This window comes from Mus musculus, chromosome 14 (assembly GCF_000001635.26).
Source record: "Mus musculus strain C57BL/6J chromosome 14, GRCm38.p6 C57BL/6J".
In the NCBI taxonomy this organism is placed as follows: Eukaryota; Metazoa; Chordata; class Mammalia; order Rodentia; family Muridae; genus Mus; species Mus musculus.
In genome coordinates, this window is record NC_000080.6 from 49,166,227 (window position 1) to 49,191,608 (window position 25,382).

The 25,382-nt window shown below is 39.3% G+C and overlaps 1 protein-coding gene across 2 annotated transcripts; it reads left to right on the forward strand.

Moving 5' to 3' along the window:
• The first annotated feature begins 6,019 nt into the window (after positions 1 to 6,019).
• Naa30 (N(alpha)-acetyltransferase 30, NatC catalytic subunit) lies at positions 6,020 to 24,663 on the forward strand. Of its 2 annotated transcripts, NM_027492.2 has the most exons (5): positions 6,020 to 6,151; positions 6,390 to 7,167; positions 11,826 to 11,949; positions 14,480 to 14,535; positions 21,324 to 24,662. In NM_027492.2, exons 2-5 carry the CDS (start codon positions 6,391 to 6,393, stop codon positions 21,459 to 21,461), a joined length of 1,095 nt encoding a protein of 364 aa, NP_081768.2. In that variant the 5' UTR covers positions 6,020 to 6,151; position 6,390; the 3' UTR covers positions 21,462 to 24,662. The 2 variants fall into 2 exon arrangements, with proteins under 2 accessions (NP_081768.2, XP_006519605.1); XM_006519542.4 differs by lacking the exon at positions 6,020 to 6,151 and having other exon boundaries at positions 6,188 to 7,167; positions 21,324 to 24,663.
• The last annotated feature ends 719 nt before the right edge of the window (positions 24,664 to 25,382 follow it).

A 25,382-nucleotide genomic window follows, 5' to 3' on the forward strand; every position in this document is an offset into this window, starting at 1 on the left:
AGTTCTAGCCAGAGCAATTCGACAAAAAAAAAAAGAAGATCAAGGGGATACAAATTGGGAAGGAAGAAGTCAAAATATCACTATTTGCAGATGATATGATAGTATATATATAAGTGACCCCAAAAATTCCACCAGAGAACTCCTAAACCTGATAAACAGCTTCAGTGCAGTAGCTTGATATAAAATTAACTCAAACAAATCAATGGCCTTTTTTTACACAAAGGATAAACGGACTGAGAAAGAAATTAGGGAAACAATACCTTTCACAATAGTCACAAATAATGTAAAATACCTTGGTGTGACTCTAACTAAGGAAGTGAAAGATCTGTATGATAAAAACTTCAAGTCTCTGGAGAAAGAAATTGAAGAAGATCTCAGAAGATGGAAAGATCTCTCCCATGTGCATGGATTGGCAGGATTAATATAGTAAAAATGGCTATCCTGCCGAAAGCAATCTACAGGTTCAATTCAATCCCCATCAAAATTCCAACTCAATTTTTCACTGAGTTAGAAAGGGCAATTTGCAAATTCATCTGGAACAATAAAAAAACCTAGGATAGTGTACTGGCTAGTTTTGTGTGTCAACTTGATGAAGGCTGGAGTTATAACAAAGAAAGGAGCTTCAGTTGGGGAAATACCTCCATGAGATCCAGCTGTATGGCATTTTCTCAATTAGTGATCAAGGTGGGAGGTCCCCTTGTGGGGGGTGCCATCTCTGGGCTGGTAGTCTTGGTTCTTTAAGAGAGCAGGCTGAGCAAGGCAGGGGAGGCAAGCCAGTAAAGAACGTCCCTCCATGGCCTGCATCAGCTCCTGCTTCCTGACCTGCTTGAGTTCCAGTCCTGACTTCCTTCAGTGATGAATAGCAATGTGGAAGTGTAAGCTGAATAAACCCTTTCCTCCCCAACTGCTTCTTGGTCATGATGTTTGTGCAGGAATAGAAACCCTGACTAAGACAGATAGCAAAAACTATGCTCAACAATAAAAGAACCTCTGGTGGAATCACCATGCCTGACATTAAGCTGTAGTACAGAGCAACTGTGATAAAAAACAAAACAAAACTGCATGGTACTGGTACAGTGACAGACAAGTAGGTCAATGGAATAGAATTGAAGACCCAGAAATGAATCCACACACCTACAGCCACTTGATCTTTGACTGGATGGTTTTACATCCAGTGGAAAAAAGACAGCATTTTCAACAAATGGTGCTGGCACAACTGGTGGTTATCATGTAGAAGAATGCGAATTGATTCATTCTTAACTCCTTGTACAAAGCTCAAGTCTAAGTGGATTAAAGACCTCCACATAAAACCAGAGACACTGAAATTAATTGAGGAGAAAGTGGGGAAAAGCCTCGAAGATATGGGCACAGGGGAAAAATTGCTAAACAGAAGAGCAATCGCTTGTGATGTAAGATCAAAAATTGAAAAATGGGACCTCATAAAATTGCAAAGCTTCTGTAAGACAAAAAACACCGTCAATAAGACAAAAAGGCCACCAACAGATTGGGAAAGGATTTTTAATCAATCCTAAATCTGATAGGGGACTAATATCCAATATATACACAGAGCTCAAGAAGCTGGACTCCAGAAATTCAAATAACCCCATTAAAATGGGGTACAGAACTAAACAAAGATTCTCAACTGAGGAATACGGAATGGCTGAGAAGCACCTGAAAAAATGTTCAACATCCTTAATCATCAAGGAAATGCAAATCAAAACAACCTTGAGATTCCACCTCACACCAGTCAGAATGGCTAAGATCAAAAATTCAGGTGACAGCAGATGCTGGTGAGGATGTGGAGAAAGAGGAACACTCCTCCATTGATGGGATTGCAAGCTTGTACAACCACTCTGGAAATCAGTCTGGCGGTTCCACAGAAAATTGGACATAATACTACTGGAAGCTCCAGCAATACCTCTCCTGGGCATATACCCAGAAGATGTCCCAACTGGTAATAAGAACATATGCTCCACTATGTTCATAGCAGTCTTATTTATAATAGCCAGAAGCTGGAAAAAACCCAGATGTACCTCAACAGAGGAATGGATACAGAAAATGTGGTACATTTACACAATGGAGTACTACTCAGCTATTAAAAACAATGAATTTATGAAATTCTTGGGCAAATGGATGTATCTGGAGGATATCATCCTTAGTGAGGTAACCCAATCACAAAAGAAGTCATTAGATATGCACTCACTCATAAGTGGATATTAGTCCAGAAACTTAGAATACCCGAGATACAATTTGCAAAACACAAGAAAATCAAGAAGAGGGAAGACCAATGGGTGGATATTTCATTCCTCCTTAGAATAGGGAACAAAATACCTATGAAAGAAGTTATAGAGACAAAGTTTAGAGCTAAGACAAAAGCATGGACCATCCAGAGACTACCCTACCCAGGGATCCATCCCATAATCAGCCACCAAACCCAGACACTATTGCATATGCAAGCAAGATTTTGCTGAAGGGATCCTGGTATAGCTGTCTCATATGAGGCTATGCCAGGGCCTGGCAAATACAGAAGTGGATGCTCACAGTCATCTATAAGATGGAACATAGGGTCCCCAATGGAGAAGCTAGAGAAAGCACCCAAGGAACTCAAGGGGTCTGCAATTCTATAGGTGGAACAACAATATGAACTAAACAGTACCCCCAGAGCTCGTATCTCTAGCTGCATATGTAGCAGAAGATGGCCTAGTCGGCCATCACTGGGAAGAGAGGCCCCTTGGTATTGCAAACTTTATATGCCCCAGTACTGGGGAATGCCAGGGCCAAGAAGTGAGAGTGGGTGGGTAGGGGAGCAGGGCAGGGGGAGGGTATAGGGATCTTTTGGGATAGCTTTTGAAATGTAAATAAAGAAAATATCTAACCTCCCCCCCCCACACAAAGTGACAAGTGCTCTTAATCACAGAGCCATCTTTGTAGCCCCTATATTTGTTCTTTTGTGTGATAGACTCTTACTGTGTAGCCCAAGCTGATCTCAAAATCATGATTCTCTTCCCTCAGGTTTTTGGATGCTGGGATTATAGGTGGTTATGTATCTGAGCTAAATGTTTATCTTTAAATGACATAGTCATATGTTTAAAGATATGATTGTATTGTATTTTTCTCGACAGGGTCTTACACATAGGCCATGCTCAATTTGAACTCACCTTGTAGCAAAGGCTGGCTTTGAACTTGCAACCTTCCTACCTCAGCATCTCAAATGCTAAGGTTATACGTACATGTCACCATGCTTGGGTTTGCAAATTAATTTTGTTTTGTGTTTTTTGAAGAGGACAAAGAGGATTATGCCATACTGATTCCGTAGTCATGCCTAGTCTAGAACTCCATATATTGACTCGGTTGGTCTTGAACTTGTGGCAGTTCTCCTGCTTCTGCTTTCCAGGTGCTGAGAGTACAGGTGCGGTTCATTAGCTTGGCTTTAGGATGTGTTTCCATGGAAATACCTTTAGAAACTCAACTTTTCCAAAATGGTCTTAGGTAGGGTTTCTACTGCTGCAATGAAACCCTGGGGCCTAAAAGCAAGCCGGGGAGGATGTTTGGCTCATGCTTCCATTTCATTGTTCATCATCAAAGGAAGTCAGGTCAGGAACTCAATCAGGCCAGGAACCTGGAGGCAGGAGCTGATGCGGAGGCCATGGAGGTGTGCTGCTTACTGGCTCGCTCCTCATGGCTTGCTCAGCTTGCTCTCTTTCAGATGCCAGGACCACCAGCCCAGGAATGGCACTACCCACAATGGGCCGGTCCCTCCCACATCAATCACTAAGAAAATACCTTACAGCCAGATTTTAAGGAGGCATTTTCTCAATGGAGGTTCCCTCCTTTCTCTTAACTCTAGCTTATGTCAAGTTAAGGCTAGGTAGCACACATAACAAATGGTTATTTTATAGTGAATAATTGTGGGAGTAATTTTCAGAGGAGTCATAGGAGCTACAAGAGAACCAATAGCAATATTTCTTTCTGTTTTTGAAAACAATAGCATACTTTAACAGTAGTAGGCTTTATTTTAATCTAGGACAGTGAGATGGCTAAATTGCCATGCAAGTGAACTCTATTGAGTTCAAAGTCCTCAGAACATACGTAAATGCTGGGTGGGTGTGATGGATCGTGTAATTCCAGCTTGAGCAGGTGGGAAAGAAGGATCTTTGGAGCAATCTGCTTTGAAAAACTAGCTCTACTGGGGAGCTTCAGGTTCAACTTCGAGAGCTCACCTCAAAGAACAAGGCACATAAGCAATGGAGGAGGATTTCTAACATCCGTGTCAAGCATCCTCAGGCCTGAACATACCTGTACACGTGTGTTCACACACACACACACACACACACTCACCAACATACACAGGCACACACGTTGGCACACACATCATACAGAGAAAAAAAAAGCAAAGTAGCTTATTTAGTCATTCTCAAATTTATAGCTACTTAATTATTTCTTCCATATTACTGAGAAAACTGAAATATATATGTGTTTTCATGCCTGTTTATACAGGAATGTACTTTTGTAAGACACGAACTCATAAAAGTCGTAGTGTATAGAGGGCACTTTGTACAATACTTGGTAGATACTTACACATTTTATCATCTTTAGAGGCTGAGTCTCTCTGTTTGAGCTGGTGGTGTCCTTTAATAGTCTTAGTGAAAAGGATTGTCACCCTCGTGTCTCAAACCATGCCACAGTGCAGGTTAATCTCACTTGAAATTTATTTTTATTTTTACTTAGTATTTATTTTTAGAAACAGTTTTGCTATGCAGCCCAGGCTTCCTTTGAATTCCATAGCTTTTTACTTTTGCCTTCTGAGTACTTGGATTCCAGACATGTGCTGACTACTGCAGCTCACTTTTTTTTTTTTTCAGTTTAGATTATGGCACAAAGTTGCAAACACCTGTCATAAAAGCCTATCTCTGAAAACATGAATCTTGGGCATACCTGACTAGCTCTATAAATCAGTTGAAATAAATAAAAAAGCTATCTAACACATTTTATTCTTTTTAAACTTGTTATGGGTGTTTGCCTGTATGTAGGCGTATCTGTGCACATTCCTGATGCCCTTGGAGGCCAGAAAAGGCTGTAGCCTCCCTTTGACCTGGGATTACAGACAGTTGTGAACTGCCATTTGGGTGCTGGGAATCTAACCCTAGTGTTCCTTACTGCTGACTCATCTCTTCAGCTCCTACAAGTTAATAAGTAACTTGATTAGTATGCGTGTGAGTTACTCAACTCTCAGATCAGATATGCAGAAAACTACCAGCTGTGGATTAGAGCAGAGGTAACCCACACGCTCAAAGTTTTTACACCTGCTTAGCATATCACATGGGAGGATCCCGTGAACTCTTACCAGGTGCTTCCCAACCTAACACAATTACAACCACAAATCAGGAGTACGCTTGTTAGCCGCCACCATCTCTGTCGCTTCCCCCAGTTGTTGCCTTTCGTTGTCCGGCACCTGTTTGTCACATTTATGCCTTCAATCTTTGGGGTGGAGGAATGGGGCAACAAGACTACTAGCCATTCTTTTGTCCCAACGGGGTAGGTAAAGGTTCTTCTTCTTCTTTTTTTTAAATTGCAAAATGCTATCTTCACAGCTCAATGTTTTAAATTCCCTCTAATTCGCGGTCCAGGCCGGGATTTGCTGCCTTTGTAGCCGGCGCTCCCTGCCCCACGCGCCAGGTCAGAGCAAAAGTTGTAACAGTACAGCTGCATAAAGGCACTAGAGGTTGGATGTCAACAGCCAGCAGCTCCCAGGGCACCTAGCCCTGCCCACCCGGGGAGGCTGCGGGGCGAGTTCCGCAGGAACCTCTGGAACCCCAGGCTAGAGCCCCACCCCCGGCACGCGGCCTCCCGGAAGCCCTCCGGAGACACCTCGGGCCCCGCCCCTGCACAGGTCACCTCCCTCCACGCCCCCTTTTCTGGCCCGGCAGCCGGCAGGCAGGGAAGTGTCGTAAAGCTTGGCCCAGGAAACTTTACCCGGGGTAACAGGCGAGGCGCTTTACGGCGGCGGCGGCGGCCGGGTGAGAGGCTCGGCAGCGGCGGCGACAGCGGTGGCGGTGGTGGCGGCGGAGCGGCCGCGGCGGTGAAGGCGACTGCGGCGCGGCGGTGGCTGAGGGAGAGGAGCGGCGGAAACGGCGGCGGGGAGCGGCGCGGGGTGAGCCGCGAGGAGGGGCGGGTGGGAGGCGGTGACACGGCCGGCGGCGGGGCTCGGGCGGCCAGGGACGGTGGCCGGCGCGGCGGCGTGGGGGCGGCGCGGCGTTGGGGACACTCGGTGAGGGACGGTTTCTGCCTTTGTTCCCCCCGCCTCGGCCGCCCCCGGCCCGCCAGTCCGCGCTGCCTGGCGCCGGTCGGCCGCCTCTCATGGCCTCCTCTCTCGGCTGTGTCGCTTCTAGGATGGCGGAGGTACCGCCTGGGCCTAGCAGCCTCCTCCCACCACCAGCGCCTGCGGCCCCAGCGGCGGCGGAGCTCCGCTGCCCGTTCCCGGCGGGGGCCGCGCTCGCTTGCTGCAGCGAGGACGAGGAGGACGACGAGGAGCACGAAGGCGGCTGCGGGAGCCCAGCGGGCGGCGAGGCGGCGACCTCGGCCAAGGCGCGTTCTTGCCTTCGCTGCCCGCAGCTGCCTCCGGAGCAGCAGCAGCAGCAGCTCAACGGCTTGATCGGCCCAGAACTGCGACACCTCCGGGCCGCGGCGACCCTCAAGAGTAAGGTTCTGAGTGCAGCGGAGGCGGCCGCCCCCGACGGGGCCTCCAAAGTGACTGCCACAAAAGGAGCCGAGGGACACCCGGGGGAGAGACCTCCCCACTCGGTCCCCAACAATGCAAGAACTGCACTCCCCGGCCGGTCAGAGGCAGCGGCGGCGGCGGCGGGGGCGGCGAGCGACCCCGCTGCGGCCCGAAATGGACTGGTGGAGGGCACCGAGCAGCAGGAGGAGGAGGAGATGGACGAGCAGGTGCGGCTGCTGTCTTCGTCTCTGACCACCGGCTGCAGTTTAAGGAGCTCCCAGGGCAGGGAGGCCGAGCCCGGGGAGGATCGGACGATACGATACGTCCGATATGAATCTGAGCTCCAAATGCCTGATATCATGAGACTGATCACCAAAGATCTGTCTGAACCCTACTCCATTTATACGTATAGATATTTTATCCACAACTGGCCACAGCTGTGTTTCTTGGTAAGTGGATGGAATGAAAACAGGGTGAGCCCAGCAGAGATCCAGGCCACTCGGGGCAGGGAGTGTGAGGGCCCGGAGTGTGGCCGTGGATGTATCCTTCATTTTCATAGTACCTTACAGATGGGAGGCGCGAAGGTGCGCACTTTTCCCAGGTATTCCGTGGAACTGTGTGGAAGGTAAGAGCTCGTGATCTGGGTTATCTTGTGACTTTTGGAACAGCAGCAATCCTGTGCAGAGCATGTTTCACATGGGGGCTGTCTTACATCCTGTTTACATTAGCTTCTAATCATGTTTAACCTTCCTCATCCTTAGAGCACTTTGCTGTGATTGAATTGGAACATGGTTTTGATCCGATACAGGCCTTAGTAATAACTCAGTTACAGCCATGGTCGGGGAAGAATATATGCGCTAAATGTGCTTTAGTCAACATGGCTGTCAGCAAACTTGCTGTGGCCACACAGGAGAATGAAATCGCAGGCCCTGTTCATTGATTGTGGACCATTAACAGTTGTAGTCAGCCTGCTTTCAGGTGTGCTATTGCAGAAGGTGTCACTAACACTTCCGGTGCCTGAGAGGGCCCTGAAACTTGAATAGAAGGCCCTTTTGTGGGATGCAGGAAACTTAAGTGTGAAACTACTCAAAAACAGTCTAAAAACTAGTACCATTGGTTAGTGTGGGTATAGCTGCGTGAAGGCTTTTTTTTTTTACTTATATGTAAGCTGAGTATATTTGTCTGTCGGGTAAGATGAATAATTAAGTTTACATTGCCAGCATCAGTAATCTAGTAATCACTCAACAGTAATATTGACTCAGTTTCAGTCTGTATGAAACCTTTAATTAGACTTGAGGTGTCAGCCGTGTGTGGCGAGCACAGGCTTAGATGTTTACTAAAGGCACATATTTAGGAGAGTAAAGTTCCCACGTCTATTTATTGTTTTAACCCTGACATAGTTGCACTCAGTCTTCCTTGCAGTATGTTTTGACAAGACTTAAAAAGTCTCGTGGTTGCTTGCACAGCAAGCAGAAATACTGCACAGAAATACTAATGGATATTGTAGATATTGGTAATTTGCTAGCTCCCATGTAAATTATGCTTAAACTTTTTTTCTTAGAACATTTGTTTAAACTTTAGGTACTATTTTGTATTTCAGTACCCCGCCCCGGATTCTTAACATTGTATTAAAGTAGTTCTGCTGGACATGGTGGCGCACACCTTCAATCCTAGCACTTGGGAGGCAAGGGCAGCCTGGTCTACACATACTGAGTTCTATGACAACTGGGCCATGTAGAGAGAACTTGTTTTAAAAAACAAAACAAGAGGTTCTAAGACAGTGTCAGTGAATATGGTGCAGTATTTACAACACTACTGCATATGTCATCAAATGCCACTCCTCAAAATTGTGGATTGACTTAGTCGTAAGGTAAGCCACAAAAGTGTGTAATGGAGTCACATTTTAAACTGAAATGGAGCTGGGGATGTGGCTCATGGGAGTGGGCTTGAGTTATGTTTCAGCTATAGCTCAGTTTCCTGGCATTTAGACTATGGTAAGTGTCAGTTTTTATGTAGACCTGTCTTAATTGTCAGATAGATAACTTGTACTTCAGCCTTTACTAGCCAAAGTTGAACATTAAGCAACACATATCTAGAAGTTGAAATGTGTACAAAAAGCTTTTTCTAGGGTATCTCACATGAAAGTATAGAATATGAATTTGGAGATAGCAAACAAAGTGATATGCAACAGAGGTAGTTTACAACTAGGTATTTTATATTGGTATGCTTTTCAAATTGAATTTCCCATAAGAACTAATTTTTATAAATAAAACTTTTTTTTCCAAATTATATCTGAAAGGACAGCCCTAAAGATAATATAGACTCACTTTCTATTAATTTTTTAATGGAAATAAAACCCATGGTGATGTACAATGCTTAAATCTCTAGCTATTTAGTAGCAGATAGGTAAAGGTAGAATCCAGGTCTCCTGGCTTCTCATGACAGTAAGGTGAGGGACTATGACATACCGTTGACCTAGTTTATGAAACACATTGTAGCTGGGGTTGTGTTCAGCAAGGGAAAGTTGTCCTTACATGAATAAGTCTCGGGATTAAACTTTGCCGTGTGCCCCCAGGTTCCAGGGATAACGTGGTAGACCTAATGGAATATTTGAAGAATATATGAACCATAAAAATTGCCTGTACTTGGTTGACTCATAAAAATAAGTTTCTTAAAATTCTCCCTAATATTCCTAACACTTTAGAGAATAGAAGCCAGTACAAATATGAGTCCCTGTCATTTACCACAAGCTTGTATCCCTTTATATAGTATTTTCAGTGGTAGTGTTTTTTAGAAGTTCTTAAACAGACAACAAGCCATATAATGCAGTATTTCCATTTATTCTAAATGTAATTTTCTGGCATCCTCCAGGGTTAGTGTTCTGAAGTTTGGGAAACTGTATTTTGCACATACACATTTTTCATAGTTCTATAGACTTAACAGACTTTTAGCCTTGTGAAGTTAAACCAGAGACTTCCCACTTCCTGTACTTCAGAAAACACATTTAATAATATGCTTCAAAATGTGTGCAGCAGCTTTTCTTTGGAAAAAAAAAATCAAGTAATTTAGTGATTTTTGTAAATGTTGATAATGCAATTAATTAGGAAGAAATTGCAATATTGATTTTCATAACCAGCAAGCCACATCAGGTTTTTATTTTTAGATAATATGTACAATTTGATTTATACTTGTTTACATTTTTAAATTAGGGAAGCAATGTAGTCTCAAGAATGAACTAACAACAGTATTTTGTTTGCTTTTTACTTACATGATCAGAGGACAAATACTTGAAACTCTGGTGCATTTGAAAGTATTGTCAAGCTGTACTTAGTGGATTTAAGTTTTCTTTTTGAGTGGGTTTATTAACTGTAGGATACAGCTGTTCTATGGTCTATAAGGTTCACATATATTTCCATTTCACATGAACCTAACTTATTAGGTCAGGGCAAATATTTTTTGGGTGTTACAAATATATGATTTGGTCTGTGATTATTTTGTGTATATGTGTACACATGTCCATACTCTCTCTCTGTCTCTTAGACATACACACTATTTGACAATCCAAATCAGAAAATGCTTTTAGTAGGGCTGGAGTGTACATGCATATTATGTTACTGCTCCTAGGTTTTCTCAGCACTACAAGTATGTAAAAGTTGTCTTTTAAGATAACTTTCTCTCTGTTTTAGGACTTAATCCAAAAACAAACCAAATTGATTGTTGTGAATTAAACTGATATTTTATGAATGAGAAAACAAAATGGAAATAATTGTAAGGTTTTTTGATCTAGAATAATTATGGAATATGTGATATACAATGGGATGAACTATTAATGGTTATTGAGTTTAATACTCCTTCAAAAGGGTTTTCTTTCATCCTACTTCAGGTTTGTGTGAAATGGATTAAAGTTCTCTTGCCTACAGATTTTCCCATAGTTTATTTAAGAAGGAATTACTGGAAATTTATTGAGTAATAGACCACAAAATATTACAGCAAATTCAAATTAAAATAGATATTATATTAAGTGTATGCTAGACATTGCTTACTAATTTTTTGACTAATTCCTAGTGATGTTCAAATAGGTGTTTCTGGAAAGCTAATTTACAAATAAATATTGCTTGCTAAGATAACGTCCTATTTATATTTCCCAGGATACACTATTAGAACTTTTTAGCAGTTTTGAAATATTTGAAAAACATTTGCATTGACAACACTGGCATATCAAAATGAGTTATCAGCATTATTTAAAATTTACCTTTAATACTTGGATAACCTGATAGTTCTATTAAAATATGAATAAGTCATTATTCTATTACACTAATGAAAGATTGGAATTTGAGATAAATGTATTTGAGACAGGGCCTTGCTGTATAGCAGCAAGAGCAGGCTGCCTTGAACTTGGGATCCTCTGACTCAGATCCTTCCATCCTTCCACCTTAGCTTTATGAGAAGGATTCATACTGTCGAATATCCTGAAAGTGAGACCGTCGTGTATTTATAGTGTTCACGTACTTTTTGAGTGTGATCTAAGTAATACCTTCTAAACAGTGCTTTTTGTGGGAAAAAAAAATCTTAGGTACTTTTTTCTTGATCAAAATTAATTGCCAGGTGTAATTTTCAGTTATGTTTTATATTTATCTTTTATTAAAATCTTCATTATAAAAAGTTGTAATACTCTACTGATGGATAACTTGTACAATACTTTATTGTATTCTAATAAGTAGACTTTTCTTTAAAATAGGTTTTCACTTACTCCCTCTTCCCAAAATGTAAACAGACCTTTATTGCAAATGATTTTAATTGTAAGCACTTGACATGTAGTCAGTAAATGTATTTGAGTATTTTACCTTGTAGAAATCTTGTCTCCCCTGGCCTGAAGGTTTTAATAAGCATTACAAACAAAGTCATGTTTTGAAGAAAGTTTGAGTTTTAGAAACAATAATATTTGAAAAGTTTTGGGCTTCAGACTCTGAAGCTTTGAGATTGCGGTCTTGCTCGAAGTTCTCCTGATCTCTCAGAGATGCTGCCCCAGAGTCTGTTGCTGTTTCCCTTGGTAATTGTGCAGTATCTGATGGCAATGTGTCTTCATAACTGTTTGTTTATTTTCAAGGCCATGGTAGGGGAGGAGTGTGTAGGTGCCATCGTTTGCAAGTTGGATATGCACAAAAAGATGTTCCGCAGAGGTTATATAGCCATGTTAGCCGTGGACTCCAAATACAGGAGAAATGGCATTGGTAAGGAAAATGTTATTTCACAAAGGGTAAATACATTATTTTCATTTTTGTGTTTTGAAACAAAAGATTTAAATGTGACTGGAGGAATAAACTTTTCAAGGTAAGGGAAGAAAAGTTTTATTTATTTTTTATAAATTTATTATTGTGTGTCTGTAACACACATAATTACATAGTCGTCTGAGGACAGCTTTGGGAGTCCTTTCTCATGGTTCTGGGGCTCGAACTCAGATTATCAGACATTAGAGGCAGATGCTCGGACTGCTTGGCCATCTCACTGTCCTTAAGATTGCTTTTCTTTCAACATAGTTCCTAAACATTTTAAAAATAGATTTTATAAATTAATGTCTTTTTAAAAATAGCATGTGGTAAGTTTTTATCTTCAGAGTTTTTAAAAAACACATTCAGAATTCTTTGAATTCAGAATACTTAGAACTGGATGAAATATTTCTGTCTTTTATAGTTATGAAGGTATTTTATACCAGCTACTAGTCTTGAAGACTTTAACCAAGCTAAAATTATGGAATAATTATCATTACCTAATGCTAATCATTAGACTTACAATTTGAGAGCCCAAGAGAAGGTAATTATTTCTTTCTATTCTGAGATTCATTTTCTTAGCTTTTTTAAAAGTTGGATTCCTTAGTTTTTAAGTTACTATGTGTGTGTAAGTTTGTATCTCTATCTCTGAAAGTGTCTGATAAAGTGCATGAGTGGAGGTCAGAGAACAGCTTTTGGGGGTCTCTTCTATCATGTGGGTCCCAGGGAACTGGGTGTGAGCCTCTGGTGAGCCATCTCTGGGTCAACAGAGATTTTTTTCCTAACTATCATTAGAATCATCTGGATGGTTTAAAAGCAGATGGTTAGACCCTTTCTTGAGAATCTTGTTCACCTGGTAGGGCTGAAGCCTTCTCTGTTGCCTAGTTACAACTTCTGTCCTAGAGTCTCGTACCTGCTGGCTCTTTCTTTCACAATGGAAGATCAGATGGAGAAGTGCTTGTTGGGATGTGTAAACTCTGGGATGCATTTTAAGCTAAGTCACTATTGATGCTGTCACTAGTGCTTTGAGCAGTTTTGCTGCATATAACTTTAAAAGAGTATGTATGTTACTGTTATAAGGAATCCCTATAAATATGTTATAGTTTTATTTATTTATTTGATGTAGTGCCCAGTCTTTTTCCTTCCAAGTGCCACTTGCTGAGTTTATTTAAGAGGTAAATGAGCTTTATTTTTGGACTGCTTTTTACAAAAATTTGTGATAAATTTGGTTTGTTTTAGAGACATGTTTGAAACTTTGGTGCTTTTGGAAAGAGCTAAGCACTTAGGAGAAACAGTGAGAGAACCGTTATTTTAAGGTTACATCCTTGTCTTGCCTTGTTTTGAGATGTGTACACATTCATGTGCCTGTTTTGAAAATGAAGAGATTTTTAAAAATGTATTTTAGACAGAGTCTCAGTATGTATGTAGCCTTGGCTGGCTAAGAACTCTATATAGACTAAGTTGGCCTTGAACTCACAGAGGTCTATATCTTCCTAGCTTCCCAAATGCTGGGATTAAAGGTGTGTTCCAGCACACGTGGCATACTTTGTTTTTCTTAAAGTCAGAATTGGCAGTTACTATTTGTTTTAATGTATCAGATTATGCGACTGAATTATGACAAACTTTTCCAGACATTTACAAACATAGAACCTGCATCAGTGAGAGGGCCTGGCTCTGTTTTGCCAGGCTCACTAAATTTTACCACAACTGATTTTATCTTGGCCCACTGTGGACTAAGCAGTTCACGTTAGGTTGTCCTGTGCCTTGTGTCTGGAGACTTGGATAACATTTGGCAATTTCAGCTCAGATCATTCAGTAACTTCTTGCTAGCTCATGAAATTCTGGGTTACTTTATGTAATTATACCTCTTTCTTTTTTCTTCTTACCTTTTTCTTCCTTTTTTAAAATTTCCATTCAGTGTTAAATAGATTTTTATCTCAGTCATTAAAAATTGATAAAAAGTATATATAGAAATGTTATATCTATTTATCACAATATTTATATGCTTCAATAATCATATTCTAAGTCCAACAATATAAATATATGATTATGGGTGAGATATATTTATATATTTGTAATTTGAGATAAAACATTAATGATAGTTTCTATAATTCACAAATTGTCATTTAGTTTGCAGTTATTGTATTTAAAAACAATTTACTTTTTTTTTTTTTAACCTTTTTCTTCTTACCTTTCTTAATATCTTGTAACAATAAGACAAAAAACTCTAGCTTGGGACTAATAATTATACCTGAGAAAAAGGAATCAGGAGGTAGGTCTTCCCAGGACAGCCTTATTGCTATGTGGAGGTTTCCTGGGCTTCTCCCAACCGATATATGGTTTATTTTTCACTTAGAAATGATCAATGTATGTATCTACAGTCAAGATAAAACCTAATATTTGACCTTTTTATGCAATTATGATAATCATAATTTAGATTCTTTAAGAAATTAATTATATTTTTCCTTTATTAATACTCAGATTTATATTCTAGGTACTAACTTGGTAAAGAAAGCTATATATGCCATGGTTGAAGGAGACTGTGACGAGGTGAGTCTTTCAGCTATTTAATCCTGCTGCCCTGGGCAGGATTCTACTGGGTAGACTTTTTCAGCATTCTACAGTAATCATGCTGCAAGTCTCATGCAGATCTACTACACAGATGCAGGGAAAATGTTATTTTGTTCAGAAATAATAATTGTGATCTGGAATAACTTTTAATAGACTTGAATTTCTTCATAATACAGAGGTGAAATCTAATCGTTTAACTTTTGTCTTTAAGAAGCCGTGGGAAACCCTGAACCTGCACAGGAGACGACATCTCTAGGAAGCGTCTCCAGTGTTAGATGTGATGTGCAGTGATGTGCACATCAGCACAGGAGCCTTCCCTCTGTAATTCCCTTATTCCTAGAGCACTGTGCTTAATAGCTATTGGGGATAACTGGGAGGTTAACATCGTGCAGTGTAGGTAGGAACAGTCTTAAACTAGAGAATGGAAGCTTTTCTTAGAGCAGTGACAACTAAGGAAGTTATTACTGTACTATTAGCAACACAGATGACGGTTATCTTTTGAAAAAAGTAACTTTTTTGGTCTTTGCGACAGTGTCTCACTATGTAGCCCTGGCTGGCCTGGGACTGTGTTGACTAGGCTAGTCCTTGTTTCAGCTTCTCAAATGTTGGGATTAGAGGCACATACCACTGCTTGCATCTTTACTATTATAGGGCAGATGTGCCTTAGGAAAGTTGTCAAATACATGAAATTAGGTGATATATTTTCTTTGACATTAATAAGTGTTTTAAATAATTGTTTTGTTTCATGAGACTCTTGTTTCAGGCTAGCCTATAGTTTACTATGTAGTTCAGGTTGGCCCTACACTTGCTATTTTCCTGCCTTACTCTCCAGAGTTTCAGGGTTATAGAAGTGTGCCCTACTAAAAGGATTTTTTTTTGGTATAAAGTTTACAGTAATTTAAAATAAGAGTGCCTCCCCCGCCAACTGTGTGTGTGTGTGTGTGTGTGTGTGTGTGTGTGTGTGTGTGTGTGTGTGTGTTTACAAAATTCCTCCTACCATCCTGCTCCTCAACTGTGTCCTTTTTACTAAAAGCTGGTTATCTACTTTCACATTTTCTAATCCTATTTTCATGTATGCATTTAGGCTTCACAAAAGTTGCTTAGCAGTTGTGAGTTTTATAGACTATGTTTTGATCTTCTGCTACTGGAATGTATTCTTGTAAACAGAGATGCTTAGGGCCAGGACCTATTGTGTTCAGCTGGGGTTCACCTTTTCATGAATTATATTAGTCATTGCCTATGAGGCAAGATGTGTGCTTACTGATTAAGTGTTGAAATAATACTAGCTGTTCTTCACAGCTTCTAAGGTAGGATATGGAGATTTTGGAAATGCTGTGTTAGTGTATAGTTAAATCTTAATTTTATGATGTATTTTAGAATTGAATGCTGTTATTTCATTTTTTTTAATTATTATTTTCTTCATTTACATTTCCAGTGCTATCCCAAAAGTCCCCCATACCCTCCCCCACTCACTCCCCTACCCACCCACTCCCACTTCTTGGCCCTGGCGTTCCCTTATACTGAGGCACATAAAGTTTGCACGTCCAATGGGCCTCTCTTTGCAGTGATGGCCGACTAGGCCATCTTTTGATACATATGCAGCTAGAGTCAAGAACTCCGGGGTACTGGTTAGTTCATACTGTTGTTCCACCTATAGGGTTGCAGATCCCTTTAGCTCCTTGGGTACTTTCTCTAGCTCCTCTATTGGGGGCCCTGTGATCCATCCATTAGCTGACTGTGAGCATCCACTTCTGTGTTTGCTAGGCCCCAGCATAGTCTCATAAGAGACAGCTATATCTGGGTCCTTTCAGCAAAATCTTGCTAGTGTATGCAATGGTGGCTGTTATTTACTTAATCTACTGTGTGTGTGTGTGTGTGAGGGAGAGAGAGATGGGGAGGAGGGGGAGAGGGAGTCCGTGTGTATCTGTTTGCCAGTGTGGGAATGTGTACGTGTAGAGGTTTGTTTTCCTTAATCATTTTCTACCTTAAATTTTGAGATAAAGTTTCAGTGAATCTAGATCTCATCAGCTCAGCTGGGCTTGGTGGCAAGCACCTTTACTCACTAAGCCATCTCACTGGCTCCATACCAGAGGTATCTTGAGAATTTAAATAACTGTGTGACTCCTTAATTTCTTATGTATCGTTTATGACTTAGCAGTTATATGATTGTTGTCAAATCATTTAACTTCTCCTGCTCTGTCACTTTGTGTGAAGTTATGTTAATTCTACCTTTAACTGTTGTCAGGAACAATGGCTACTTGTCATTCATTAGCTACCTAGTCCAGGTCTGCAGGGAGTCAGATAACAGTGGCGCAGCATGAGCTTAGCATGAGCTTCCAGCCTACAGTGTTAAAGAGTGCTGTCTAAACTGTGCCAGGTGGGCTTAGCCTCATAGTGATTTACTCCTGTTGTATTAAATGTATTATATTTAGTATATATAGAATTGGAAGAACATCATTCTAATTGCATTTCTCTGCCAAAGAGAATCAAACTCATTAAGCTTTTTTAAAAAATTATGTGTGTGTATGACTGCTGTCTGTCTGTCCACCTGCCAGCCTACTGTGTGCAGGTGCTCCAGAAGGCCAGCAGAGCTTGCCGCTAGAACTGGAGCACTGACAGTTAGAGCTGTCTGATATAGGTGCTGGGAACTGATTGGGGTCCTCTGAGAGCAGTACTTGCTCTTAACCGCTGAGTCATCTCTCCAGCCTCTCATTGAAAATCTTTACATTTTAATTAGAGTAGCCATTTGTATAATTTTTCTTTATAATTGGGCCTAATTTATTATGTTAAACTAGAATTCAAATATGTTTTTTGAAGATTTTAATTTTATGTGCATGCATGTGGGTATGCGATGTATGTCTGAGGAAGCCAAAAGAGTGACTTGGGTCCTTTAAAGAGCAGAAAAGGCACTTAGCTGCTGTGGCATCTTCAGCCATTCAACACTTAACCACATTTAACTTGTATCTGTATAGCTGTTTACAACCCTTTTATACCTTTAGAGCAGCGGTTCTCAACCGATGGGTTGTGACGCTTTTGAGGGTTGCAGGACCTTTTTACAGGAATCGCATATCAGATTCTTGCATATCAGAATTTACATAGTAACTAATAACAACAAAATTACAGTTATGTAGCAATGAAAATAATTTTATGGTTGTGGGTCACCACAACATAAGAAACTGTATTTAAGGGTCATAGTGTTAGGAATGGTGAGAAGCCCTGGTTTACAATATTTTAAATGCCTAATTATTAGTGAAAGTAGACTTAGATCCCCTTGCCAAGTCGATTAGAACTTCATTGCACTGGTTTATCTTCCCTGGAAAATAGTGGGGAGGACTGAAGCTTGGTACTATGAAGTTCTAGCTTATACTCGGATTCCAATTTGTCCTTGTTTACTTGATTTCTCTTTTAAAGATTTACTTATATTTATGTATACACACACACACACACACACACACACACACGCGTACACACATACACTTATATACATACACACACACATACATACATACATACTGCTTACTGGGTTCTTTTGGGTCTTTTTTTTTTTTTGAGTTTTATTCATCTGTAAAGTATAGACCAGTGGTTCATAATGCTGCGACCCTTTAATACAGTTCTTCACCGAGTGATGATCCCCAATCATAAAATTATTTTCATTGCTACTTCATAACTGTAAGTTTGCTACTATTATGAATCATTATTAAATACTTTTGGAGATAGAAGTTTGTCAAAGGGGTTGTGACCCATAGGTTATAGATACCCATTTCTTTTCTTGAGGTTGCTGTCTAAATGAGTATAGCTATCCTTTTAAATTTTTTCCCTTTTTATTACTGTGAACTAAGTAATTTTACATTGTGGCAGTTCTCATTAAATTGCTTTTATTTAACAATTGTAATTGTAATTAGATGTTGGACTGATGAAAAGTATGTGCAGCCATACTTAGCCTATAGGTTGTTTTGTTTTGTTTGTTTTAAAAACAGAAACTGACTTAATTTTTAAGTAAATCAATTGTTTTTTTGCTACAACTTGTATTTAAGTCTTCTTAAAGACATATCCATTTGATACTTAGTACTTGATTTTGGATTCTTTTTTATTTTATTTTTTATTTTTTTGGTTTTCGAGACAGGATTTCTCTGTATAGCCCTGGCTGTCCTGGAACTCACTCTGTAGACCAGGCTGGCCTCGAACTCAGAAATCCGCCTGCCTCTGCCTCCCAAGTGCTGGGATTAAGCCCGGCTTGATTTTGGAATTTTAAAGGTTTGGGTTTAGCATATCATTTACTTTTATTACTTAATTGCATAGGCTATTGCCTTTGCATGATGGTCTCTTTTCAAATACTCTGATCATCTAAAAAGCATGTTAATACTTTCAGTGCATATGCAATATATCTTATATAATGAAAGATAGTAAGGTCTCATTTAACAGATATGAGAGCTTTCTGTCTGTTAGGCAGTGTTAGGTGCAGAGGAAGCAGCTGGAAGGTATATAACAATCCTACCTTCCTTCAGCTCACTGGCTAGAAGTGACATAGTCAACGAGCATAGGGGTGTGCCATAGGAGCAGTGTACAGTGCTGTGGAGCAGTGTAAAAGGGAATGGCATGCCAGTGAATCTATTAGCAACCAGGCAGAATCCCGGCGGAAAGAAATACAATTCTTTCTTTAGGAGACAAAACACTTTACATGAAAAACCTAATCCAGAAGATAAATCCAGAACTTGTGTGTGGGCCACATATTTTAGGATAGCTATGAGTTTGCTCCAACATGTTTATAGATGATGTCAGTTTGCATTGTTAAAAGCTTGGGCACCTAAGGTGAAGTAGATCATGGCTGGTTCCAGAGACTGACAGTTTAATGTTGACCATGAAGAGGAGGAAGAGGGAAACTGGTGGTGTACATGGAAGACATATCTTGATAGGCATTTTAAATCTCTTCAGGTAATTTTTAGTTCAGTAAGCATATTTTAAGGCTAGAGTCAATGTTATTTTAGTTAGGAAATTAATGGGAGGATCCTTTGTAGAAAGTGGGAGACTTCTTGAGCTGGTGGCAGTTTAGGGCTCTGTCAGTGTGGAATAAAAATAAGAGAAAATGTAGGAGGGAGAATTGATAGTACTCAATGCTTGGATGCATATAAGAGAGTAGACAGAAGAGAGTTCAAGACTCCTAGGGTTCAGGTTGAGGAACTGGATGGTAGGGTGGAGAGCCTCTTCGCTGAGATGCAGAGTTGTGCAGGTCCTGAGTGATTTTGGATATAGCAAATCAAGGTATCTTTTCTCTCTGTCACTTGAATTCATATTCAAAATAGAATAGGAAGACCTTCATGTGCTTTATGGGTGCTCTGCTTTGTCTGTGTTTAGTTGTACTTTGCCATTTTTCCCTCACTCTAAATGCTCAAAGGTTATGACACCCTGACAGGAACTATGGCACAATGTGCTGATACGTCTCAGTGACACAGGTGACAGTCAATAGAAAAGGCAAATAGAGCAGCATATATAAAAGTTAGGAAGGAAGAGTGTTTAGGCAGAGGGAAGTAGAAATAAGAAGGGCACATAGTTTTCAAAACTATCAGCTCTCTGCTGTCAGGGCCATGAGTTAGTTCAGTGATACTCCAAAACGTTCACATGGAACTTCATATTCTGTGATCCTATGTTAAGTTTTGATTTGAGCAAAATCTAGACCACAGGTTCTCAGTGACATCAATCTCACCTGGTAATTTGTTTAAAATGCAAATTCTTGGGCACTAAGCCTCTTTGTGTGTGAGCATATTTGTGTGTGTGCTTGTGTGGCATATCTATGTGAATGTGGTATGCATGCAAGTTGGAAGTCTGAGATCTACGGAGCATATCTTCTTCAGTTGTGTTTCTTGCCTTATTTTTCCCCAACTCCTTATTTTTCTTAATTATTATTGTATGTGTATATATTTATGCTGTATGAGTGCATATGTCACAGTCACACATGTGAAGATCAGATAACCTTGTAGAGTCAATTCTATTCTTATACCGTGATGTGGGTTCCCCATAGTCAAGTGCAGGTTGCCAGGCTTGCTCTGGAAACACCTTCACCTGATTAACCATCACCAGCCCTTATGTTTTTGACACAGGGTCTCTTTATCTAACCTATAGCTTGCCGGTTTGGCTAGATTGATCAGTGACCTTTGTGAATCTGCTCGTCTCTTCTCAACCTGACACCTGACTTTTATGAGGATAATAGAGATCTGAATTAGGGTTCTCAAGTTTGTGCAGCAAGTAATTTATCCTTCCTAGCCCTCAGCAGTCTTATTCTAACCATACTCCAGGAGACCATGTACCCTAATATTTAAATTCCCTTGGTCTAGGTTCAGTAAACTTTCTCTGCATAAGGCTCGCAACATTAGGAAGGTTGAGAACCACTGCTGTAGACCAATATGGTAGTTGTTATCAGAATAAACAATGACATGTTAATAGTAACAGGAGTTAGAGGTCAGGCTAAATAGTTTCAAATATTGGCTGCTTTTAGAAACTTTTGATAATTGATTTTTCTTCTCTTTCTCTTTAAATGACACCTGTTTTTCTCCACAAAAATTAGTTCATTTTTGTTTTATTATAAACATGTAGTTCAATTACTAAAAATGGAAGCATTACAAAAATAATTGCTTTTCTCATTTTGATGACATTTTCTGTATGCCAGTTTTATTTTATCATAATATTTAAACTTTCAAAATGCTTGATCTGGTTATATACTTCCTCAGCTTTTAAGTGTAAAATTATAACTTAAGTTTTTTTCTTTTTTGAAGGTTGTTTTGGAAACAGAAATTACAAATAAGTCTGCTTTGAAACTTTATGAAAATCTTGGTTTTGTTCGAGATAAGAGGCTGTTCAGATACTATTTAAATGGAGTTGACGCACTGCGACTTAAACTGTGGCTGCGCTGAGGAACTGACAGCAAGGAACGACTCCACCCACACGGAAGCGACTTTTGCATGCAATGCAATTTGTGCAGAATTGCTTTGCAGGTGGATTTAGTGATTCCCATGCAGCTGTTATCTGTCAGTGTCCATTGAGTGTTGCACAATATTTGTTGCACTTTGGCATGGCGCATTTGTTCTGAATTAAATGAGATTGTTTTAAACTTCAAGAGTTCTGTTGGTACCAGCAGGATGTGCCAGTTAATAGCCAAGACTTGTTCATTTGCAAAGTCTGCTGACAGTGCTATTTATATAGTGATCATTTTATCACAGAACCAGTAAGTGGGACATGATTTTTGTTCCTTCAAGAAGCCAATGTAGATTGTAAAAGTCTCCTAAGTATACTAACATTTCACACAAAACCTGCCATAGTTTTTTGAAGGGGGTGAGGGAAAAGCTTCAATTTAGGTTTTATTTTTTCAATATTAAATTTTCCATCTTGAATATTGGTACCTCAGTGATTAGTGGATGAAAAGTGTAGGGTGGAATTTGTCTTATGATGAGTAAAGATGACAATTAAATTGCGTCTGCCAGTGCCTGTGTAGATAAGTATTCTTGTCTTCATCTCTAGTTTTTGAATGCATGCTCTTTTTCTTTTTCTTTAATACCTTTGCAAGCAAACTTGTTTTTATTTAAATTCTAAATTTGATAATAAATTATTTCAGATTTTTATCATTTGGACAGTTTTTCTAGGTGAGTGGCAGTACTTTGCTTTAGAAGGAAGTCCCTTCTTCCCTTACAGTAAGAAGCTGACCCTACTTGGGAAACTGAGAAATGGCTTAAAGGGATGGAGCTGGGAATTGTGGGGTTTGGATGCACTTTTTTGTTTTTGTTTTTTTGAGAATGGGGGAATTTTTGAAAACAATAGAAAATTAATGTAAATTGGTATGATCTTATTTAATCAAAATGATTGATAAGCTGTGAAGAACAGCTTCTATAAACTAGCTGGGTTTTTTCTTTTTTCTTTTTAACTTTATTTGAATTCACATTGCTTCCATTTCTGAAAATACTTCACTTTTGGTTTAGTGTTAGAAATGAATTTCAAGGAGCATTGTATCCATTTCAAGCTGCATTTATTTTCTTTTTACTCATGAGCAGATTGTTGGGGGACCTTTGCTTTGTTCCTCCAGAAAAAAAGGAGAGGGATGAAACATTTTTTTAATGAGTTCTTTGGGTTTTCTGAGCAGCCAAGGTGTTTATTAGTTACAGTGGATTTTGGCTAATCAGTGTAATGTTAGCAAATTGTAGCTCCCTGCTTTGGGTTGAGTTGGTAAAGCTGTGATGAGTAATTTATTTAACTAGGATACCTAAGCACTCATAAGGAACAAGAGTCAGTTTCTCAAAAATGCTTATAGGAATCTGGCATTCATGTTGTTTTTTTCTTTTGAATATACTTTTCTTCTACTCTAATACTTGGTTTGAATTTTATTTTATGGCTGTAATTACTGTATTTTTAAAAACCCTACCTCCATTAACAGTTGGTAAAGGCCCCTTTTCAGGAAAGTTTGTTGCGCTTTTTTTGTTTGTTTGTTTTAAAGGAAAGCTGCTCTTTGCTCAGTATAGTATTTTGGAAGTGAACATGGTAACAAGTACTTTTAAAATAAAGATGCACAGTTTATATTTGAAAATAAAAACTTCCTGCTGGTGGGATCATTTATAGTTCCTTATTTTTAAGAAAATGTGTCTTTCCATTTTATATTGCTCCTTAAAGTTTAATATTAAAAATGTGATAACCACATAGTACTCAGCTTTTCTGCTGACCATTTTGAATCTGTTTTGGTCAAACTTCATTTGGGTCCCAGCATTTAGAAGAATGCCAGTCATCATAATGCCTCTGTTCTCATTTTCAGTGTGAAGGAAAGTAGCTAAACAGTGTACTTGACATCGTCAAAAGTTGTTTTGATTTGCTGGTACATAGGGATGACTTGTTGAGGAACATACATTTTCTTGACTCACTCTAATGGATATAGTTGTAAAATAGATATGTGCTAGACTTACCAATTCAAAAGTTTTGTTCTTCCTAGGTTGTCAGGGAAGTATCACTACTACCCTTCAGTTCAGAATTGCTGAAGTAACTGATTGTCTGATGATTTGTGAACATGATCTTAACTATGTGACTAAAATATCAGATCATTACAATACTGCTCAATTGATGGATACATGTTGAATATCAGTGTATACTTTGATGTTTTTAATTACTTGACCCTTTTTTTAAACCTAAAATTTTAACCTAATTTGATAACCTAGTAACAAAACTTTGCAAGTTGAATTGCTTCAACTTTAATTTGACATTAGGCTTTCAATTCTCTTTTATCAGCTTAAAGTGGTTCCATTTATAATTGACAGTGGGTTCACTTGGCTAAAACTGAGCAAAATTGGTGCAACTTTCTTTTAGTGGGGTGCTGCCTCTTTAAGACTGACTGTACTATCTATCCACTGACACTGGTTTAGCAGTTGATACTGCTGAACATTTAATACATGCTACCATGAAGCTGTATATGTTAGTATTGAAGAAAGCTAACGGGTATGCTACCAGTCTTGTAATTTCCCATACATTGGGATGAAACTACTTAACTCGGGAATAATCCAAGTCTACAGATCATAAAACATATTACTGCTTGATGTTGAAGTCAGCAAAATAAGATAAAAATTGATTTTACCATTTTCTGCCTCCTCTAATACACACGTAAGACAAATCTATGTAAAGGAGTTTGTCATGTTTTAACTCTTACCATGCCCTGTGTTAAGGTCTTGGCTGGTATATATGACTAGATGTGTATGTTTATTATGGTGTCTAAAAATTATGAGGTTCATTACTTTCTAGGACCATACAGGAAATCAGGTTGGCAGTACACCAGTTACTTTTCAGTATACGTCTACATTACTAGGATGAGTGCTATAATGTCCAAGGGCTTTCAGGTTTGTAAAAACATAACCATAAGTTACATTGTCATCACATATGAGTTGAGTATCTATGAACTATCACGTGTATCTCAAAAATATTGGACTGCTGTTTAATGACTGGGGATATTGCTGCATAATTTTCTCCTATTGACCCCTATCCTTTTGGAGAGAGAGATTTGATGGGATTTGAAATGTGCAAGCTGTCTGAATAAGATACAGTCAAATAAAGTATGGTTAAGTTGTGTTTGCATTTTTCTTTAAGATACAGCTGTGTGCATTCTATAATTTGGTTTCAGATAATCAAAAAGCAACCTGTTCTATTTCTCACTGCCCTCTATCAGGAGTTATTTGGAAGGAACGATATAGGTGCTATCTCTCTACTTTATATTCTGACAAAGTAAATTTGGAAATAAAATAAAAAACTTGATTGCTAAGTGTACTTGTTAGTCAACTGGGCTAGCAGTACCAGGGAGAACATTTTTAAGCATTCATCAACTGAAAGTAGTTTGCTTTTTATCCTTGCTCCTAGCAACTTATTCCTAAGTCAGTTTTGAGTTTTACTGTTTGTACAAACCTTCTTGTGTAAGTTGTATTTTTTCCCCTTTTGTTAAACACTGAAGTGGAGCAGGATCTAATGGGCTTTTTGACCTATTCTTGGGAGAAACTTGAGTGGGTAGTTATGTATTCTTTCATATTTGAAGTACTGAGGATCAGTGGGAGGACGAGATCATTTAATTGTGACTGCTCAATTTTGTCATTCTTACTGAATATTTGTTCTTTATAATAGTGTGAAACTTAGATTAAGTTTTGATCTTTGTAGCAGTGTGAAGCATCTAGTTGAGCTCATGTTGTACTTGGACCCAAATGTCTCATAGAATAGTGTAAATGAGGGACAGAAATGTGAGACCATTGGTGTCCAGACCTTGATGATTTATAAACAACTTTAAAAAACCCAAAAAGCACTACAGCGTATAGCGGAGTTGT